The sequence below is a fragment of the Myxocyprinus asiaticus genome, chromosome 34, assembly GCF_019703515.2.
Source record: "Myxocyprinus asiaticus isolate MX2 ecotype Aquarium Trade chromosome 34, UBuf_Myxa_2, whole genome shotgun sequence".
Taxonomy (NCBI): domain Eukaryota; kingdom Metazoa; phylum Chordata; class Actinopteri; order Cypriniformes; family Catostomidae; genus Myxocyprinus; species Myxocyprinus asiaticus.
Window position 1 is genome coordinate 12,987,008 of NC_059377.1, and position 19,620 is coordinate 13,006,627.

General features: G+C 38.7%; 1 protein-coding gene across 1 annotated transcript; it reads right to left on the reverse strand.

Annotated features, from left to right (window-relative positions):
- Positions 1 to 1,587: 1,587 nt before the first annotated feature.
- Positions 1,588 to 18,938, reverse strand: LOC127425472 (ubiquitin-conjugating enzyme E2Q-like protein 1). The gene is made up of 3 exons (XM_051671527.1): positions 18,543 to 18,938; positions 17,574 to 18,402; positions 1,588 to 7,986 (listed from the first exon to the last, which is right to left on the reverse strand). The coding sequence occupies exons 2-3, from the start codon at positions 18,279 to 18,281 to the stop codon at positions 7,855 to 7,857; spliced, it is 840 nt and encodes a 279-aa protein (XP_051527487.1). The 5' UTR covers positions 18,282 to 18,402; positions 18,543 to 18,938; the 3' UTR covers positions 1,588 to 7,854.
- Between the last annotated feature and the right edge of the window lie 682 nt (positions 18,939 to 19,620).

Below are 19,620 nucleotides of genomic sequence, written 5' to 3' on the forward strand. Positions count from 1 at the left end.
TCAGTGAGTGTAGGTCTTCTGAAGCCATTCAATATTTATTTGTGTGAAGAAAATACCAAACTTTAAGGCATTATTCACTTCCCCTTCGCCATAGTTCTCAAATCTCATTAGCGTCATTTGGATTTGGAATGCCATGAGGGTGAAGAAATTATTTTCTTTTACATTTTTGAGTGAACTGGTTCATGTTTGGTGAGCAATGAAACCTAAACCCGGTCTCATGACAAGCCGTAATAATGGTACGAGAAAGTCAACTAACGAGCAATGTTATTACAATTTTAATCCAAACCCCAAACCTTATCCTAAACCTAACCATAAAGTCTTACTGAACTGTAAATCTAATCATGAGTTTAAAAGGAAAATCACTGTTGTGTACCATAGAAGAAAGAAAACATTGGTGTTTCACAGACATTTCCTATCTTAATATAAAGTGTTGAATTGAAGTCTAGATACAATTTGATCCCTCTATTGAATCGATTTGACATTCTGTTTGGTGAGTGGTTGGTGTCTATGGGAATAAAAGTCATACGATACTTCGTACAAATTATTACGAGTTGTCACTATGTTGGAAATCTTGCCCTCCCCACACACTCATCGTTTATTAAATCCAAGCATGCAAATATATTTCCTTTGCATAGCACAGTGCACTAGGTTGCAACCAGACTGTGTTTTTCTCTCCCTCTCTGTATGCTGCGAAAGGTGTGGTTGAGAAAAACAATGTTGTACTCTGGGATCAATTAGAGGTGCTTTCACTGCAGACAGACCGTTTTGTGTGTACGGCTGTGACTGTGTCTGGCTCATGCGTGAAGGGTGTTTTGTTTGGGTGAGAAATGTGTTTGGCCCTCATGACCTGCACACATGCACCTATCAGTGTCCTTGTGGGCCCCAGAGCAGTAGACAGGGTATAAGATTTGTCCTTGCTTCCTGTACACACTGTTCCTGGATCTGCCGACAGAACAAACTGTGACCTACTGGCCTGAAACTGGTTAGAATATGTAAGTGGTGCTTTACTGTGCAACATTCACCGTCATGATGCTAAAGTGTTGTGGATGATTGACAAAGCATTGCTATGTCAGTTCTAGGGTGTTCTGGGTGGTTTCCAAAGCATTGATATGTGGTTGCTAAGGTGATCTAAGTGGTAGCTAAGGTGTTCTGGGTGGTTGCTAGGTGTTTACTTACTGGCAAAAGTCAAAAGATCACACCCCTAAGTAATCTCAAGTCTAGACACCCCTCCCCCAATTCTCATTATGTACTTATACAGTAATGTGAAAAAATATATATTATTTTATATATCGCAAAGTACTGTATTTATGCATCATAGCAGAATTTTCAGTACTGCCGATATTTCCAGAAATGTAATCATGAAATACTGTATGACCTTGAGGTTTTTTTTCCTTCAAAAGATTCACCATAAAAGATGTTTCACCAGATTATTGCTGTCCTACAAAATCGTGAGAAGCTGGTATTATTATTCACCGTCATGGGTGATTTGATACCCTTGAACCCACTGGGCTGAACAACACCTTATGTTCCAAACCTCAGTGACTGTGGAGAGACATCACAGCAAGGAAGACAAACACAAAATTGTTCTGCAGGGTGGAATCAGCCTACAGCCTTTATTGCACATTCCTGTTTGGTTTTGCTCTGGACCACATCCTGGCATGATGTTTATGCAGAAAACACATTGTCTCGTAGTTTTACCTTTCACCCTGTGAAAGCCTGAGTTCACTACACACAGTATACCAGACTCCTTTCAATTCAGGTACATACATAAATTATATATTTTTTTCCATTTATTTTTGCTTTCGCTTTTTTAATCAGTGACAATGCCAGCGACATGCTTCAAAATCTTAATTTTGGCAAACTACAAATAAATTAAAACACATTCATAGAACACAATTCGACATTTAAGGACATTAATAAAGAAAGTCAGGACAAACACAAAGAAAAATACAAAGAAGCGTCTTCTGTTCTTTTTCATTACTTTCTTGCTTTTTTCGTGTGTAAAAACAAAGAAAAAGAAAACAAGTTAGCTAGCTAACAATCACAGACCACATGCAGATATAATACAACAGAATCATCTCACTCGTTTGGACGATTAACTCAGTTAGTTTCTGCAAACTACAGATCTAAACTATATCACAAAAGTATGCTCTTTAAACTGGAAAACATCCAATTTTGAGATATTTTTGACTGGTTATAATAAGTCCTTGGTATAGTATCTCCTCGTGCTAAGTAGGAAAACACAAAACCACTTCTCAATAATGTCCAAACAGAGTGTGGAGAAGACCAAATGCACTTCAGTAGTGATGAGAGACACCATCTGCATCCAGACACAGAAATCTGCAATAAGCCACCCACGAGGGATTACGCATGTTTTTACAATTGCTGCATTATTTCGAACATTATTTGTGTTAGAATTATACTGTAAGTTCTCTGGTGATTAATGTGTATTTAATTTTGATGACCAGGATAAAATGATCAACCATTCATTGTATTGGACAACCTCAGTATCATAAACACAAAAAGCTATTAGACAGAAATAAATAATATATCAATAACGGATTAATCTCAGTGTTGTTTTCCCTCCATCCTCCTTCAGGGCATCAGCTTTTGTTTTATTTTATCATTTATACATCAATATCGCCCTTGTTTTGTTGAAATGCCATATTAATTAGCAGCTTCTCATGTGACATTTGAAATCTTCAGTGATTATAGTGTTTCTACTAAGTAGCAGTTACACAGAGGAAAACACACAAAAGAATGGTGACAAAGTACATTAAGCTTTTGGCACATGCTGTGTCCATGTCTGGAAAATACTACCTTCAATATATCACATGTAACAGCATATTATAACAAGCAAATGTGTGTTTTCCAACCTTGAAGCGTCACTTTAAAGGAATAGATCACCTGGAAATGAAAACCGTGTTGTTTACTCACCCTCATGTTGTTCCAAACCCAAATGGCTTTCTTTTTTTCATGGAACACAAAACAAGAAATGCTGAAGAATGTGTTGATCGCTCTTTTCCATATAATAAAAATAAATAGGGATCTGGGTTGTCAAGCTACGAAATGATGAACAAGCACCAAAAAGTTTCTGAAAAGTAGTCCATACGACACGTGCTATATTCCGAGTCTTCTGAAGCCATACGATAGCTAGGACCAAAATTAACGCATCTGCATCTTTAAATTCAAGCTGTGTTGTAATTGGTCATGTTACTCACAATAGACTCAATGCCTTTGACATCAAACTGGACTTATTGCATCCAAAGGTGCCATATTTGAATGGATGCAGACAGCGGAGAGCATGATTTTCAGTGAATAATGACCTAAATTAAGGTATTTTCCTCACACAATACTACCATATGGCTTCAGAAGACTTGGAGTACAGTGCACAAACAGGCCCGGCTTCCGACAGCTATGCTAGGGTGGGCTGGGGGGATATCATAGGTGGGCATTTGGGATGGGGGAGGGGTTACTCAGACTACTAATTTAATGTCTTTAATTGGCGTAACATGGCACAATTGTCAAGATCATAAGACCCATTATAACTATATTTTACACTTTTTCCCCATTTCAAAAAATATATTGAAATAAATAAACTGATAAACATTGTATATAATCACACGCACTTACTTAGTTTACTAATTTTAACCACTAATAGTTCTAAGGATAACTAATATTAGCATCATCTTCATTCATTTTCTGTTATAGCATCATTTCATGTACAGCTGCTTTGCAACAACGGCTGTTGTGAAAAGCGCTATACAAATAAATTTGACTTGACTTGACTCATAAGATTGAAGTAATGGAGGTAGTATACTACATCCATTACTAAGAAACAAAATAAAGCAATACACTTTTAGATAAATTAGAATTACATCCTTAAAGCAAATTACAAAGACAAATTAGAGTCCCCACGAATGCAAGGATGGAGTGGAGAGAAATAATATCAAGGAGGACAATAAGGATGGAGTGAAAAGAAATATATTAGATGGAGAGATCAATAACATAAAATTAAGATCCTAAAATTTGACACAGATGAGAACTGCTAAAAGAAGTAATTATATCATATTAAATGATGACAATTCTTTCTGTTTGACAGAAATGTAATAAGCAATGATACTGCCCTACAAAGGCAAAATGCAAAATAGAGTTCTGACTGAAACAGGTCTCTTATGATTTGTCAGGTGACAGATGAGTTTGTCTCGTTAGCTGACATTCAGAGAAACCATTGTGTGAAAATGCAGTAACAACAAAATCCACATCAAAATAATTCAAGCCATTTTTCTCAGTTTCAAATGAGTATGGCCTTTGTAGGATAGCAAAGGGCATTGATATTTTTACCAATGAAATTATATGTGTAAAGTAATTTAGGGAACACAGGAATTTGGATGGAAGGATGGATGGATGGAAAGTAATGCCATGTTGTTAAAAAATAAAATTAATTTATTTCATGTATTTAAGGTACAGAGTGTTATTCATGTTATCCGTCTATTGCGCAAGAGCAACAAACAAATTAACGATTTACAAGCACAGGATTGATTCATACAAATTCTTCCTTGTGCTCCATGCAGCGTAAAATCCCAGTTCTATGGATGTTAATGCTTTATTAAAAAAATGTACAAACAAAACTTTGAAAGCAACCAAAGGTCAAACAGATATTTGGCAATGTTTGTGTTAACAAAACGTATTTTTTCTCTCTCTACCCATTATTTTTTTTCGTATGGGAATTACGAAATAAATAGACTATTAAAAATAGCCCATGATAGAAGGGACAGAATAGTACGGGAGTGGGACTGAAAAGTTCACACAGACCACTACCTGCAGGCTTTTGTGGGCGGGAGTGGAACAAAACGTGAAAGTTGCAGGCGGGAGCGGGACAAAATATATATTTTTTTTTTTTTTTTCGGGAGTGGGACAGAATTTCTCGGGAGCTGGTGTGAAAAATCCATTCTGCACAAATCTCTACTTTATAATTCAGGTCCAGTACTTCACGAACACCCGCAGCACGATTTTGGGTAGCTGATGTGGAGGGAGAGGGATATATTTGATAAGAGGGAGCCTGTGATACATTAACAGCAGCCACATGGTCACTACACACTGAGACAGCACCAGGCTTCTATATGGGCACTAAAAACCTATACATTGCACAAAAATATCTCTTATTACCGTTCTCACTTGCGTAACGTCTTGGACTCTCTGGATTGCAGCATCCGCTTCTTGAGTGTGTCGTTGCTTTCGGCCAATGACAAAAATAGAAAAACACCAAACATTTCTGGTGCTGTTTTGTGATTGGTTGGGCAGTCTATAGCCCACCCTCAATGTTTGCAACACAGCCCGCCCCATATTGCTTTTAACCAATGCACAAATTGGAGAATTTTATTTTTTTTTATTTAAAACCATGTTTCCCAAATGTTTTATTGGGTGGGCAAGACTCGCATTTGGGTGGGCTCAGCCCACCCCTGCCCATGCCTAAAGCCGGCCCTGTGCCGTGGACTACTTTTGTGATACTTTTATGGTGTTTTTTTTATTTATTTATTTTTTATTTTGGAGCTTGACAACCCCAGTCCCCATTCACTTTCATTATACAGAAAAGAGTGGCCAGTACATTCTTCAACATTTCTCCTTTTGTGTTTAACAGAAAATAAAGGAACTTGTCATATGGGTTTGGAACAACAATAGGGTGAGTAAATAATGACAGATTTTTTGTTTTTATTTTGGCTCAACCATTCCTTTAATACACCTATTATGTTTACAACACAGAAATTATCTTCCCTTTTAAACCATCTTGTCATTTGTATTTCAGACACTATGCGGAGAGCGCCATTGGTAGGGTGGGGCCTTAAATAAACAGAGCATCTCAGCGCTTGCTACAGATGCAGTCTTGTGGTGTTCCGGCTTCACGCTGACATTTGAAGGAGAAGTCAATAAACACCAAGGCTCTTTCAGAGCATCAATCAGGCAACTAAACGAGCTGCCCTCATTTCTCAAGGCTGCTGAACAAAGGAGTTGCCCTCTCAGTGCCTCTCTCTCTCTCTCCTCTTCTGTCCATCTTCATCTGGCTCTTATCGTTAGCGGTGGTACCAGGTACACAATGTACCACCTCAAAGAGTCCAGATTTGAAGTCATAAGGATGCTTGAGCGTTGATTTCACGCAGTTCAAGTATGATGTTGGGCTGTTGGCCATTTTGTCCTGTTTACAGTTGTTCTAGTCTAGTATTGATCAAGCACAACAGCACAGTGATGCAGATTAGGTGCAAGGCAGAGGAATTGGGCCCACAACCACAAGCATATCGATCTATGAGCCGAAATAGCACAAGCAAATCAGCACAATTAATGTTGATAGTGTTTGGGGCATAAACCGTGGCATCGGCATGTAGCGGTGCCAAGTTAAAGCATTACATGGGATCAGTCCACACATTTTCGCCTTTGTTCTGACATTTAGTAGTCCATGGGGACCGATGGCATGATGGATACTCAAAGATCTCACATAAACCACATGTGCAAACGTTACCATGTCTGTTACATGCTACACATTCCTCACTCTTGCAGATACGCAACAATCCCACAGGGACATTGACATTCATTAATGCCATCTGGTACCTAAATCATTAAAATGAATGGGATAGTTCACCCAAAAATACAAATTCTGTCATTTACTCACCCTCATGTTGTTTCAAACCCATATGACTTTCATTCTTCCATGGAAAAGACGTTCCACATAAAGAGAAGTTTAGTAGAATGTCCAAGCTTTTCTTTTCCAAAAAAAGCACCATAAAATCATCATAAAAAGAAGTCCATATGACTCGTGCACTATATTACTAGTAATCTCAAACCATACAATAGCTTTGTGTGAGGAACTGAGTGAAATTCAAGTCATTATTCACTGAAAATCTTGCTTGACAGTCATAGTCACCATTCACTTTCATTGTATGGAAAAGACTAAGAGCATCTTGGACATTCAGCTACAAATAACACCTGTGTTCCACAGAAAAAAGAAAGCCATACAGGTTTCGAAAGACATGACGGTTTGTAAATGATGGCAGAATTTCTGAAAATTTTTGGAAAAACAATTCCTTTAAGAGCTTTTGGTCTTCTCCAAAAACATATGATATAATGACCAACATAGGTGGTCCACTACCATGTTTTTTTTTCTTTTTTTTTCATCTTGGACCTCTGCATAAGCAACAAGATTATTATTTTTTCTCCATTGGAAATCAATTACCATTTACGCAACACAGTGATGTCTAAATTTTGCCACGCGTAAAGAGAAATAGAGATAGAGAGAGAGAGAGAAAATGAATAGAGAAGAGCACAGCTCATCATACAATCATCATTTTGCATCCAACTGTGAAAAACAGCACAGCCAATGAGGAGGAAACAAGAAAAACCAAACCTCAATGATCTGCCTATCTATTAAGCATTAACAAAGTCAATGGGGACAAGTCTGATGCTGTTCAGTGCAACACATTGTCAGACACAAAAAGAAAGTATGTGTGTGTGTGTATGGGGGGCACAAAGAAAGATAGACTGGGATATCTAGTAAGGTTGTGGTTAGTTGGTGCACATTTCACTTTGCTTGGAGCCTCATTCATTTCCAAAGTCCTTTGCTGTATGCAGCTGTAATGATGCCAGCTCATGAATCATTGTGATGTCACAGCCAGTTTTCAGTCCATGGTACCTCGATAAACACGAATGGGTGGATGGGACGGTGTATGTGCCACGTTGATCAAGATGTGTAAGATATGATGCAGTAGCTTTTTTTTTTTTTTGTAGATAAGTTTGATGATGAAGAAAGAAGAAAAACCCAACTGAAAAAGCCATGTCAAGGTCGCTAGGTCGAAGGCGCTGACATCAGCCATCAGACACGGGAGGGGAAACCCAGCCGTACTTCTCATGGGTCTTCACAAGGCTCTTGAAGGTAGCCTCGGCTTCCTTGCGACTAAATGCCTTCTTAGACTTGCCTGCTTTCCTGCAGATGCGACCCTAAAAAGAAATCACAATGAATCTTTTAATATTTTCATTTGTCAAAATAAAAACATGAAGTTTCCATAAAAGCATAATAGAGGGGGCAGTATTGGCATTGACATTGATGATGTATTTTTGTAGTTTCCTTGAAAGTGTTTTTAAGGAGCAACTGATTACAAAAATCAGTTTGGGCTGAATTTTGTGTGATTTCAGCATGACATTCAATTGGCAGTTTTTTCCCCTGGCCAAAGTGTTGTTGTGACACAGGGCAGAATGTCAGCTACTGTTATGTGTAGTTTTATTTTTTAATTATCTTTTAATAAAAACATTTATTTTGTTTTTAATTGCTTTAAACAAACATTGCAAACAAGATATCCTTGAGCAAACCTGTATATTCTTCTTTGTTGTCATAATAATATCCAATTTCATATTTAGCCGGGCCTTAATGTCAAGTAAAAAAGCAAAGAGTGATTTATTGTTTTACATGCCAGTAAGTAGTGTTGTATAAAGTATCTAATCATCATACTTTAGTAAAAGTAAAGATACCTTTATGGAAACTGACTCAAGTATTAGTTAATGTATCTCATGAGAAAAATGCTCAAGTAAAAGTATTAAAGTAACTCTTAAAGGAATAGTTCACCTAAAAATAAAAATTCTCTCATCATTTACTCACCCTCATGCTGTCTCAGATGTGTATAACTTTCTTTCTTCTGCTGAACACAAACAAAGATTTTTAGGAAAATATCTTAGCCCTGTAGGTCTTCACAATGCAAGTGAATGGTGGCCTGAACTTTGAAGGTCCACACATCTCATAAAGGCAGCAATAAATAATCCATGAGACTCCAGTGGTTAAATCCATGTCTTCACCATGAAGTGATATGATAGTTGTGGGTGAGAAACAGATCAATATTTAAGTCCTTTTTTACTATAAATTCTCCCTGCCCAGTAGGTGGCGATAAGCACAAAGAATGTTAATTGCCAAAAACAAAAGAATGTGGAAGTGAAAGTGGAGATTTATAGTAAAAAAGGACTTAATTATTAATTGTTTTCTCACCCACACCTATCATATCGCTTCAGAAGACAAAGATTAAATCACCAGAGTTTTATGGATTACTTTTATGCTGACTTTACGTGCTTTTTAGAGCTTCAAAGTTCTGGTCACCATTCACTTGCATTGTATGGACCTACAAGGCAGAGATATTTTCCTAAAAATCTTTGTTCAACAGAAGAAAGAAAGTCACACATCTGGGATGGCATGAGGATGAGTAAATGATGAGAGAATTTTCCTTTTTGGGTAAACTGTCCCTTTAATTCAGTTGTGTACACAAGGTAATGATTCCAAAGTCTTTAAAACTTTGAATACATTTAAATAGATTTCGTTCAGACTGAATGACTCTCAGCTAATATGCAAAGCTACCTTCTACAGAAAGAGAGACACCAAAATATCACAATCAATACAAATCCTTTACATTTCAAGAGAATGAAAGTGAAGCTCCAAAGCATAATTTTTTTCAATGTCCTCTTGGCTCCTAAATCACAATGTAGTGGGTGGAGTGTGTGTTCCAAGCTCCAAGAAGGAAATTACAAGTGGGTTTAAGGGACTGGGGCATCCCCTGTTGGACATGGCATTTAACTTCCAAATATAATATAGGCTAAACTATTTAAAGGAGAAGTGTGTAATTTTTTTTCTCCTATCCTAGTTTAATAAGAAGAGACATAAATACCTAATTTATGGTTTGACTTTCTGGGAGACTAAACACTGTGGCGCTATCAACACGTCTCTGTTGTTTTAGCAGTTCGACATGTCAACTTTGGCCTCAACCAATGGCGTGAGTTTGGTGCGGGGATACCTGTTTGTCTAAATAATGGTAAATAGGGGAGGGGGCTTTGGGATGGAAAGGGTGGTAGGAGTGTCTGGGGGACCTGTTTGCACACTTCACCTTTAACATTAATATAAGCCTTTAAAATTTTATAAGCTTACATATTTGTGCTTATAAGTACTTCATTTTGTCCAAAAAAACAAATCTGAGGTTTGCTAAGAAAATGGAAGAAGGCGGACTTGTAGACAAAACTTCTACATTTCCTCTATATGTCAAAATCAACTGATAAGTATAAGGATTACAAATCAAGCAGAGAGAAAAAGTGTGTACCTGTGTCACATTTATGTACCTGTTTTTTGGGGGGTTATTGCAGGTCTTTCCTTATATTACGTAACTGACCTGCACATGCTGTGTGAGTGACTGATTTGGGTGCGATGAAATGTTCATAGGGTGAACCCTTTTTAGAGGGTTTTCAATTTTCAATTTCAAAGCCGACTGCTCTGAGCTTTGAAGACGCAGTAAATCAAGAGGCTGTACTTGATAAAACCTCTGGATGAATTATTTAAACAAGCTTCACAAGCATCTTAACACCAGGTTCAGCCATTTTGATCACTGCTAAAGCATAATGAGAACAGAAGGGATGCTATGGTTTCTGGATTGCTGCAGCCCACAGTAAAAACATGCAGTTCTTCCATATTAAGACATTTTTCCTCTAAATTGATTATTTCAAATTATGATGAGATGTCAATGTTGTACAAGGAAATGTGGTCCTCTTTGCTAATGTGTTAAGATGTCTGCCCTTCTTCAGAGAACCAATGTTCATTAAAGACTTCATCAATGATCAAAACACATACTTACTGATAAAGAATTCTTTAGTCAACATGCACTGTAAAAAACTTCCATAATTTTAACAGAAAAATAATGTAAAAATGTTTTGGATTTCAATACAAGTTAAACTCAATGGACAGCATTTGTGGCATAATGTTGATACCCACAAAAAATTATTTCGACTCATCCCTTTAGAAAAAGCAAAAATTTGGGTTCCAGTGAGGCACTTACAATGGAAGTGAATGGGGTCAATCTGTAAATGCTAAAATATTCACTGTTTCAAAAGTATAGCCACAAGATGCAAACAATAGCATAATATCTGGATTTTAGTGTGATGAAATCACTTACTAACCGTTTCTGTGTAAAGTTATAGCCAATTTTACTACTTCTTTGCCATGATGATGTCAACAAATCCTAAAACCCTAAAATGACTGTATAAATGACGATTTAAACAACTTTACAGCTCAAATAATACATGATACAGTTTTAACAAAAGAATTAATGTAAGTGCTTTTATTTCACATTTCTGTGTTTAAACCCTCCAAAACCCTCCATTTTTTTTTTTTTTTTTTTGCTTTATTTAAAAAAAAGGAGGGATGGGGCGAAATGTTTTTTTTTTTTTTTGATAATCAACATTATGCCACAAATGCTGTCAACTGAGCTTAAAATCAATTGAACCTGGAATATTTCTTTAACATATGTATTAATCATTGCTCCTGGAAGGGCCACTCTTGATGAATTTTAAGAAATCATGTGACCTTCTATTGTTACTATGGGGAATAAAGTCGATCACACACCGGACGAGAAGTGCCACATCGCAGGTAGAACACGGCACAGGTATCAAACACAGGGCATGTTGATGCGGTTCAGGTGGCAGACAGTGCACACAAAAGTTACCAAGGTTTTTGCCTGCTTCAAGAATGAACAGACTGATGTTTATGAGTTTGCAAGTTAGTGTTAGTGTGTGACTGCGCAAACTGAACGATTAGAAATGGCGACGTTTACTATGCAATTTCTCTCTCTGTAGCATTGAATGGGCTTCATTCCAGCTGTCAAACCACAAACAGACATGCTAGTAACTGAAAATACATTATGTAGGCTATATGAAAGACACATATACCCAATATATCATCCACTGATGGCTAGAGTAAATAATCTTTGTCCTTTGATAATAATTTGGGTCGAATTTAATGGAAAACTATGTGAGTTGAGCTCCACAGCGTGGCAGAAATTTGAGCAGCCTCCGGAGTCGTAGCTCGGCGCTGTTCGGCGTCTGTTGGCAGCACTGAGCTACGACTCCGGAGCTGGTGTGCGTACCACCACTGAAAACAACTGTTTCTAATTTTAGAACGTGCCATGTTGTTCGCCAAACTGTCCCCCTTAAAGATACATTTTAAAAAGAAAAGCAGATTTTTATAGTTCCAGAAGGTAAGTACATTAAGTTTATACCATTTAATAATATAAACGGTAGTAAACTGTAAAATATACAGGCATCAAATTGACATCCTTTAATGCCTGGAACACGATCACCGTATTTTTTTCCAGTAAATTTCTGGCAACCACAGCTACCGTTTTTTTTTTTTTTTCCGTACATTTAACAGATTTGTTTTTTTTTTTTTACAGTGTGAAATTGTGTTCCTAATACAGTATACTTCTGTAACCTTTATATTTCTTAGTAAAAAATGACATAAAATGAATATAAATGGATGAGACTAGTGAGTTTTTTTAATGGCCGATGCCAATATCCAGAGATCAGGGTGGCCGGTAGGCTGATTCAATGCCGATATATAACATTATAATATAGTAAATAACATAAACATAAAATTGCAAAAAAAAAACGCGAGACGGGCCAATTCTATTAAAATGAATGGGAAAAATTAGAATGCTCAACTGCAGCCAACGGTCAACGGATGTAGATAGAAAGTCCCGCCCTACAGGTAAAAGAGCCAATCACCTTTTAGATACAGACATCACCTGTCAATCAACTTGAGAACGCGCATGTGCATTAGCTATTAAAGCTGGGAAATTGCTTTTTTTTTAGCGTAAAGGTAAAGAAGCACCATTTATGATACCTGTGTTGTCAGATTTTACTGCTGATTTGAAATATGTTCTTTGATTGTAATCTTCATCAACCGTTTAGGAGATTTTGGTCTTTCTCCATTCAAGTAGATAGGAGCTGCACTTTCATGACTGGAAATAGTCTCCCGAGAGCATTCCATGTCCGACAGTGGATTGGCTTGCTAGAAAGAATTTGGTTGCACTCACGCGCTCGTGCGTATCCAGCACAAGCCTCAATCTCCTGACAGTTTAAACAGCCTGGATTGCCTGCTTGGATTGTTGTCATGATTTGTGAATCAGAGGAACTTTTGATCCTGATCCTGAAGTTTTGATTCTGGCTGATAGAATATGCGCTTCAGAGGAAGACATTACATGAGCACTCGACGGGAAGAAAATGCTGGATTTTCGTGAAATACATCTGTTTAAATGAAATATCAGCATATTTGCTGACAGTATATAATAAAAGTTTTATTGATATTTGCCTTTTATCATAAGAAATGTTACAGGGAACTGTTGAGGAGAGACTGTTAGAATACGTGCTTCAGAGGAAGATTTATGAGCATTCCACAGGATGCTGGATCTGAAGTTGTGTGAGGTTGGTTTATTATATCTGTTTAAACGAGATATGCACATATTTGCAGATGGTATATGATATTAGTTTTATTGATATTTGCCTTTTTATCATTAGACAAGACAGTCAAAAGTTACAGAGAACTGTTGAGGAGAGAGAGCGAGAATGAAACAGGCAAGCACTTTAACATTATGAGCTCAAACGCATCTGCTGCGGCTCTGATATGCAGACCGTTTAAATGACACTGTGTTGCACACCGGCCTATTATTGTAGTAACATGATGGCACATAACAACAAAACGAACCTTGACTGGTCATCTCATGTCTCAGTCACTTCACATGCAAGCAGGCGATTCTCGGCGCCCTCAAGAAACAAATCGGCCAAATGGGAAAATTTATCGGCCAATGCCGATAATTAAAAAAGTCAGAACATCGGCCGATTTATCGGCCTTGGTGATATATCAGTCGACCAGATGAGACCAATCAGGAATTGATTGGATCATGAAAAAATGGTGTTACATACCAGAATAAGGCCTTAGTGGTTGTTGGGGAGGGTTTGACAAATAAGAGTGATTTATGACGTGAGCTGAAAAGGAGTCATTTCAGATGCAGAACGATTTTTTTTTTTAAGATTACAAAGGCAAACTATTTTCTTCTTTGGAATAACATGCACTGGTGAATTGTGCACAATAAAACCAGGAATGCATATTAAAAAAGTATACAGGGTCCATTTTGATTTCATGTTGATTTGAGAATTTTATGGCCTGTGCAAGGTACTTGTATAGCAGTGGAAAAAAGGTGTTTAGAGATGGCATCTCTCTGAAACATTCACTCCTAAAGCCTGTTTTGCACTCAGCCACTGTGTTAAGGACAAGAGAAACCTTTTTTGGTCTGGCATGCTCAAAATGGCAGCCAAGTACCAGGCATGACAAACAGATGATTTCACAATGGGACAGACGTGTCAAGCCAAAATTAGTCATTGATGCACAGTGTGCATTTTCAGTGCATAAGCAAAACAAATACCCCATTTAAATAATGTAAATATGTTAGGTTTATATCAGAGCCTAAATATGGTTTGAAAAAATTGGCATATTTAGGACCAGCTGAAGGATTAGATTCACTTGGCACTACAAGGCTATATATGAGAAACAAATGTGATAGACCCGGCATCCACTAAGTGAGCAAAAAGGATGTGGTTCTAAATGCCCCAGGACAGTGGTCAATCTAATGCCAGGGCTGATGTAAACAGCAGGGACATGGAGACGGAAATAGCCCTCACTTCCCCCGGGCTCTATCAGTCAGACTGAGGTCTAATGGCCCAGAAGTAACAGTGTGTGCTCAATCGAAAAAGAGGCTGCCCCATCCCCTTAGAAAAGCCTGTGATTTTTGGATTAAAAGGAACCAATGGGGCCTTAATGAAGCTTTATTGTGTTTGCGGTTTCTCTTGGAAATCACTTTTCTCATGCATGAAATGCCACGAAGGGAGAGCGGTACATGGGAATGCGAGGAAAGTTGTATCAATGCTAATCCAGATTATTCGCATCAGCATTTTGCCTGCAGCACGTTAACGGCAACAGCGATGTTTGACTGCGCTATTTTGGTTAAGTGTGTATCGAACGCAACACAGTACCCGTGTGAAGTACCCGATGGGTAATCCTGTGAATGGAGATCGATCAATGGCCGCACTTGGCCTCTGTGCATTCTGGGATAACACAGGCGGCTGGGATTATGTAACCAAAATGTGCCAGATAAGGGTAAACAGTGCTGCATCAAAGCATCACATGAAGCGTACGTCGCTTGTGATTCATGCGGACATGCCTAGGTTCTTATGACAAAGAGAAAGTTGTCTATAGATGCAATGCAAGGCAAAGCAAGAATATTACAAAGACAGAATAAAGAAGACTTATAATCAACATCCCATCGTAGGAGCCACATAAAAATTAATCAAAACCATTTTCATTGAAATTCAGGTCCCTTGTTTCCAATATTTAACATTTGGTCTGGGCATGCTCGAGTTGTGCCAGGGTTTTGGGGTCCCTGAAGGTATTCCAGGGAGTCAGTGGAGGATGGATGGATGGATTAAACTTTATGTAATGTGCTTAAAGTAACATTAAAAATGTTACTTTAAAAATCTAGTTTTTTATATATATAGGGGGTCCCTGGTTCTGTAAAGGTGGAAAACCCCTGCTCTAGCCTATAGCAATGAAATAGTCCTTTAATTTAATGTAGGATTATATCAAGTTAAGCTTTCCACTGTTTTGTTATTGGTGTTGTATTGCATTTTCAAATAACAAAGGAAATTGCCAATGCAGTACTACTTGACGTACACAAAGGAACGCCAGTGAAAACCAGCTCTGCAGATAAATTTTCCACAATCCAAGCATTTCAAGAATAAAGAACCTTTGGCAGAATTACAATCAAATGTAAAAAAGAAGCTTTTTGAAGACAATTAACGAGCACATGGAAAATTATTGCCTTTACAAAGTATGAAATCCAAGGATGATAAATCCTGAATGCTCTGCTGTAAAAGGCTAAATGTTGTCTTTCGTTTCCTTTTAACATACAATAGCTGCATGTTAATTGGGGGTCTGCTGTGTCAACAGCAGCTAAAATGGTAATTACCCTTGAGTGCTTTGGGTCATTTGAGGAAAAATGGTTATCTAGTCACTGCTGGCTTAGACTCATCACGAATTTGGCTTTTAAGAGCTCTTGACATGTTGAAGTAAGGCAAGATGAACAGCCCTTCTCTCAGATTTACAGCAGTGGGTTACATACAGTCTGTACATTCGTGATGAATTCTCATTTCCATGATCCACACATTGGTCTTTGCAATGATTCTTAGAACATACTAATGACCAATGTGATCTATCTGTGGAGCCCATCTAATCACGTTACTAGTCAAGCTCCAGGCTGCAGTACACCCATAAGACAAAAAGATTCTAAATAGCACCAGATAAAGTTTCTTTGGCTTGTACTAATAACAGCACCCTTTTTGGTACTAAATATTGCCTTTTAAAGGTTCCATAAAGAACCCTGTTTTTATAGTGCAGGTGCGAAGAACTTTAAAAAGATAGTTCACCCAAAACTGACAATTCAGTCATCATTTACTCACCCTTATTCTGTCTCAAACTCGTACGGCTTTCTTTGTTCTGTGAACCTCAAGAAAAAAAATAGTTTTTGATGGTGATACGAAGTGTTTATATTGATACAATGCAAGTCAATGGGGTCCAACACTTTCAAGCTCCAAAAAGGACATAAGGTAGCATAAAAGTAATCCATACAATTTGAGTGGTTTAATCCATGTTGATACGATCATGTTTGGGTGAGAACAGATCGAATTCTTTATACAATGACAATAAAGAGCTTGACTTGAAATGTAACTCCTTATATTATGTCAAGCACAAGGAGGTGTAATCGAGCTTTATGATCATGATTTACTTATCATGATTGTGCCTAGAAGACTGCTGATGTCAGGATTTATAGAGTTACATTTCTAGCTGTTTCTCACCCAAAACCGATCATATAGCTTCAGAAGACATTAATTAAACCACTTGAGTTATATGGATTACCTTTATTTCTGCCGTTATGTCCTTTATGGAGTTTAAAAGTTTTGGACCCCATTGACTTGCATTGTTTGGATAAAAACACATCCTGTCTCCTTCAATATGTCTTTGTTTGTGTTCTGCAGAAGAAAGAAACTCATATGTCTTTATGCTCGTTTGAGACAGCATAAAGACGATAAGAGAATTATAACTTTTGGGCTAACTATTCCTTTAAAGCCCAACTAAAACAAACATAAAAACAAAAAAGAGTACATCACCCAGACGTCTGTTTGATGTGTGTGTTTACATCCGGAAGACGTATTTTTAACGTTGTTTGCTCATCTGCAGTACATCTATGAGATGTCAATAAGTATGTCTCAGATGCCAATAAGACATTCAGCAGATTACATAAGGTTCTAAATTGAACTATTACAATATTAAAGGAACTAAAGAACCCTACTTTTGAATGTGGCATTTGAAAGCAGCATAAAACAGAAACACAGAAAAACTTCTAATGCTATCGTAATGAAACCCTTATTTTGGTTACACATTACCCTACAGTGCCCATACATTCTATTGATATTAATGTGTTACTAGATTGTAATTACATATACTTGCAATACCACATGTAGGCTACCATGAACACCATTATATGGACTCCGTATTGATGTTGATGGATGTTGGATGACCATTACATGCTGTTTGATGGGAAAATCACCTGTGCGTGGATTCAGAAGTGGAGAATGACGTCAAAAAACACGACATGTAAAGAAATCAATGCTGATACCTGTCCTTTCACCAGACTGGCAGCGAACTGCCTCATCACGGCCTCGACGGTATACGCGCTCGACCAGCCGCGAGGCGTTAATAACTCCATGCAGATCGCGCCGCCGTCCAGCACGTATCCGTTCTCCAGCCGCGGCGTGAGCACGCGCATGAACGGCGGAGAGAAGGGGAAATTGTCGGGGAAGGTGACATTCAGCAGTATGAACTCGGTGTTGGTCTCCTTCATGTCCTGCCACAGCGCGGAGTCCTTGTCCACCTGGTGCAGCTTGACGTTCCAGTCAAACAGGTTATCGTCCGCCAGCTCCACCGTTATAAAGTTATCGCCGAGCCGCTGGATGTCCTGCAGCTCCTTCATCAGTCTCCGCGTCCGCACCTGGGTGCAGTGCTGTCGGTTAGCCGCCAGCGGAGGCACCACGGACGCGCTCGTCGATTTGCTACCCCCCGTTTGCTGCGTCTCCTTCGTGTCCTTGCTCGGTTTGTCCTGCCTGGCGGCCGGCTTGTCCTTCCCGGACACGTCGAAGTGCTTGGCTTTGATTTCTGGCGTGCTGAGGATGTTGTTGGTCTCGTTGCTGTTGTTGCAGTGCTTCGTGTTGTTGTTTTTCTGGTTCCCTTTAGTCCCTTTCAACGAGCCCTGGTGGTGATGCTTCGGGTCCTCCGTGTCTCGGTCGTGCAGACGAATGAGACCGATTTTTCGCAAAAGAGTAGCCATTATTGTTTTTCTACACGAAATATTCACAGCTCTCCCGATCGAGGTGGATGTAATAGAGCTCGGAGGAATGACCGCAAAGCAGCAGCCCGTCCTCAATGCATCATTTCCCCGCACGAGCGCACTGGAACACAAGAGCAATCATTTTATAAACATGCATACAGTATCACAGACTGTCGATTTCGTGCATGGAGTGTTATAAAATTGTGAGGTAACATCAGATCATATAATTAGTAACACTAATTCATGCATGCACCGACTTACCCCGACAAACCGGTTGCTTGCACTCAATCGGAGATGGTGTACGTCAGTCTATTCCTATAATTCCCAAGGAGGCAAAGCCTTTGATGCCACCGCAGCTGCTGCAAGAGGCACTATAATGCTGCTCAAAACGAACCGATGATCTGGCGCGCAGGTTGCACACATCCACACACACACATACATACACATACACAAACACACACACTGAAGAATGGCAGGAGCGGAGCGCCTCTGGTCGGCTGGCTTCCGCTGTACCTGGACAGAATGAGTAATCGAGTGTCTCTTGCACGCGTTATTTTTTCTTCCCACACGTATTCCGACAAGCCCTGCCCTCCAGCTCAGTACCGTTTGCCTGAGGTTTGATTGGCGTCTCGATTGTCCAATCGCAGACTGGAGCTGTGTCTCGTTTGGAAGGCTGCGTCCTCATTTGTCGGCCGCATACGTCATCGAGGCTGTCTCGTTTCAGAAAAGCGAATAGGACACTCCGAATGCAGCCTTCAGATGCGACCTCCTTTCTCAGAATTCGGAGGATGCATGAGGTGTATCCTTCGTGGGCACTCACAACCCACAATTCTTTGCTTCAACGGAAATTAACATAATTTGTCTAAAAACAATGACGCCAATTTTCCCGAAAATATGTTCAAACGCAAGGAATGTTAATTCTCAAGTTGAAGTACCTCAGTAGACGGGCGCAGAGTATATAATATGTATAATTATAGTAATATATAATTAAAATAAAGTATTATAGATTAAAGTACACCTGTAAAATCTATTTTCTCTCTACATCATTATAACTCTCCTAAAAATTACCTCATACATCCCTTCCAAAGGGACATTAGCTGTGTGTCGTTTCGAAGGCTGCACACTAGTTAGGACTAGTTTGCATTAGTTTGAAGCCTGCAGTATATTGAGCATCCTTCTTTAAACAAGCCTCATTTAAACGAGACGGCCTTCATAGGACAAACAGAAACAGAACGTAACATGGTTGCTATGACAGCACGCCACTCTTTAACAAGCGCGAGCGCTTTGAGTGAGGAGGTAACAAAGTCCATTTAGAAGGGAATGTATGAGGTAAAATTTA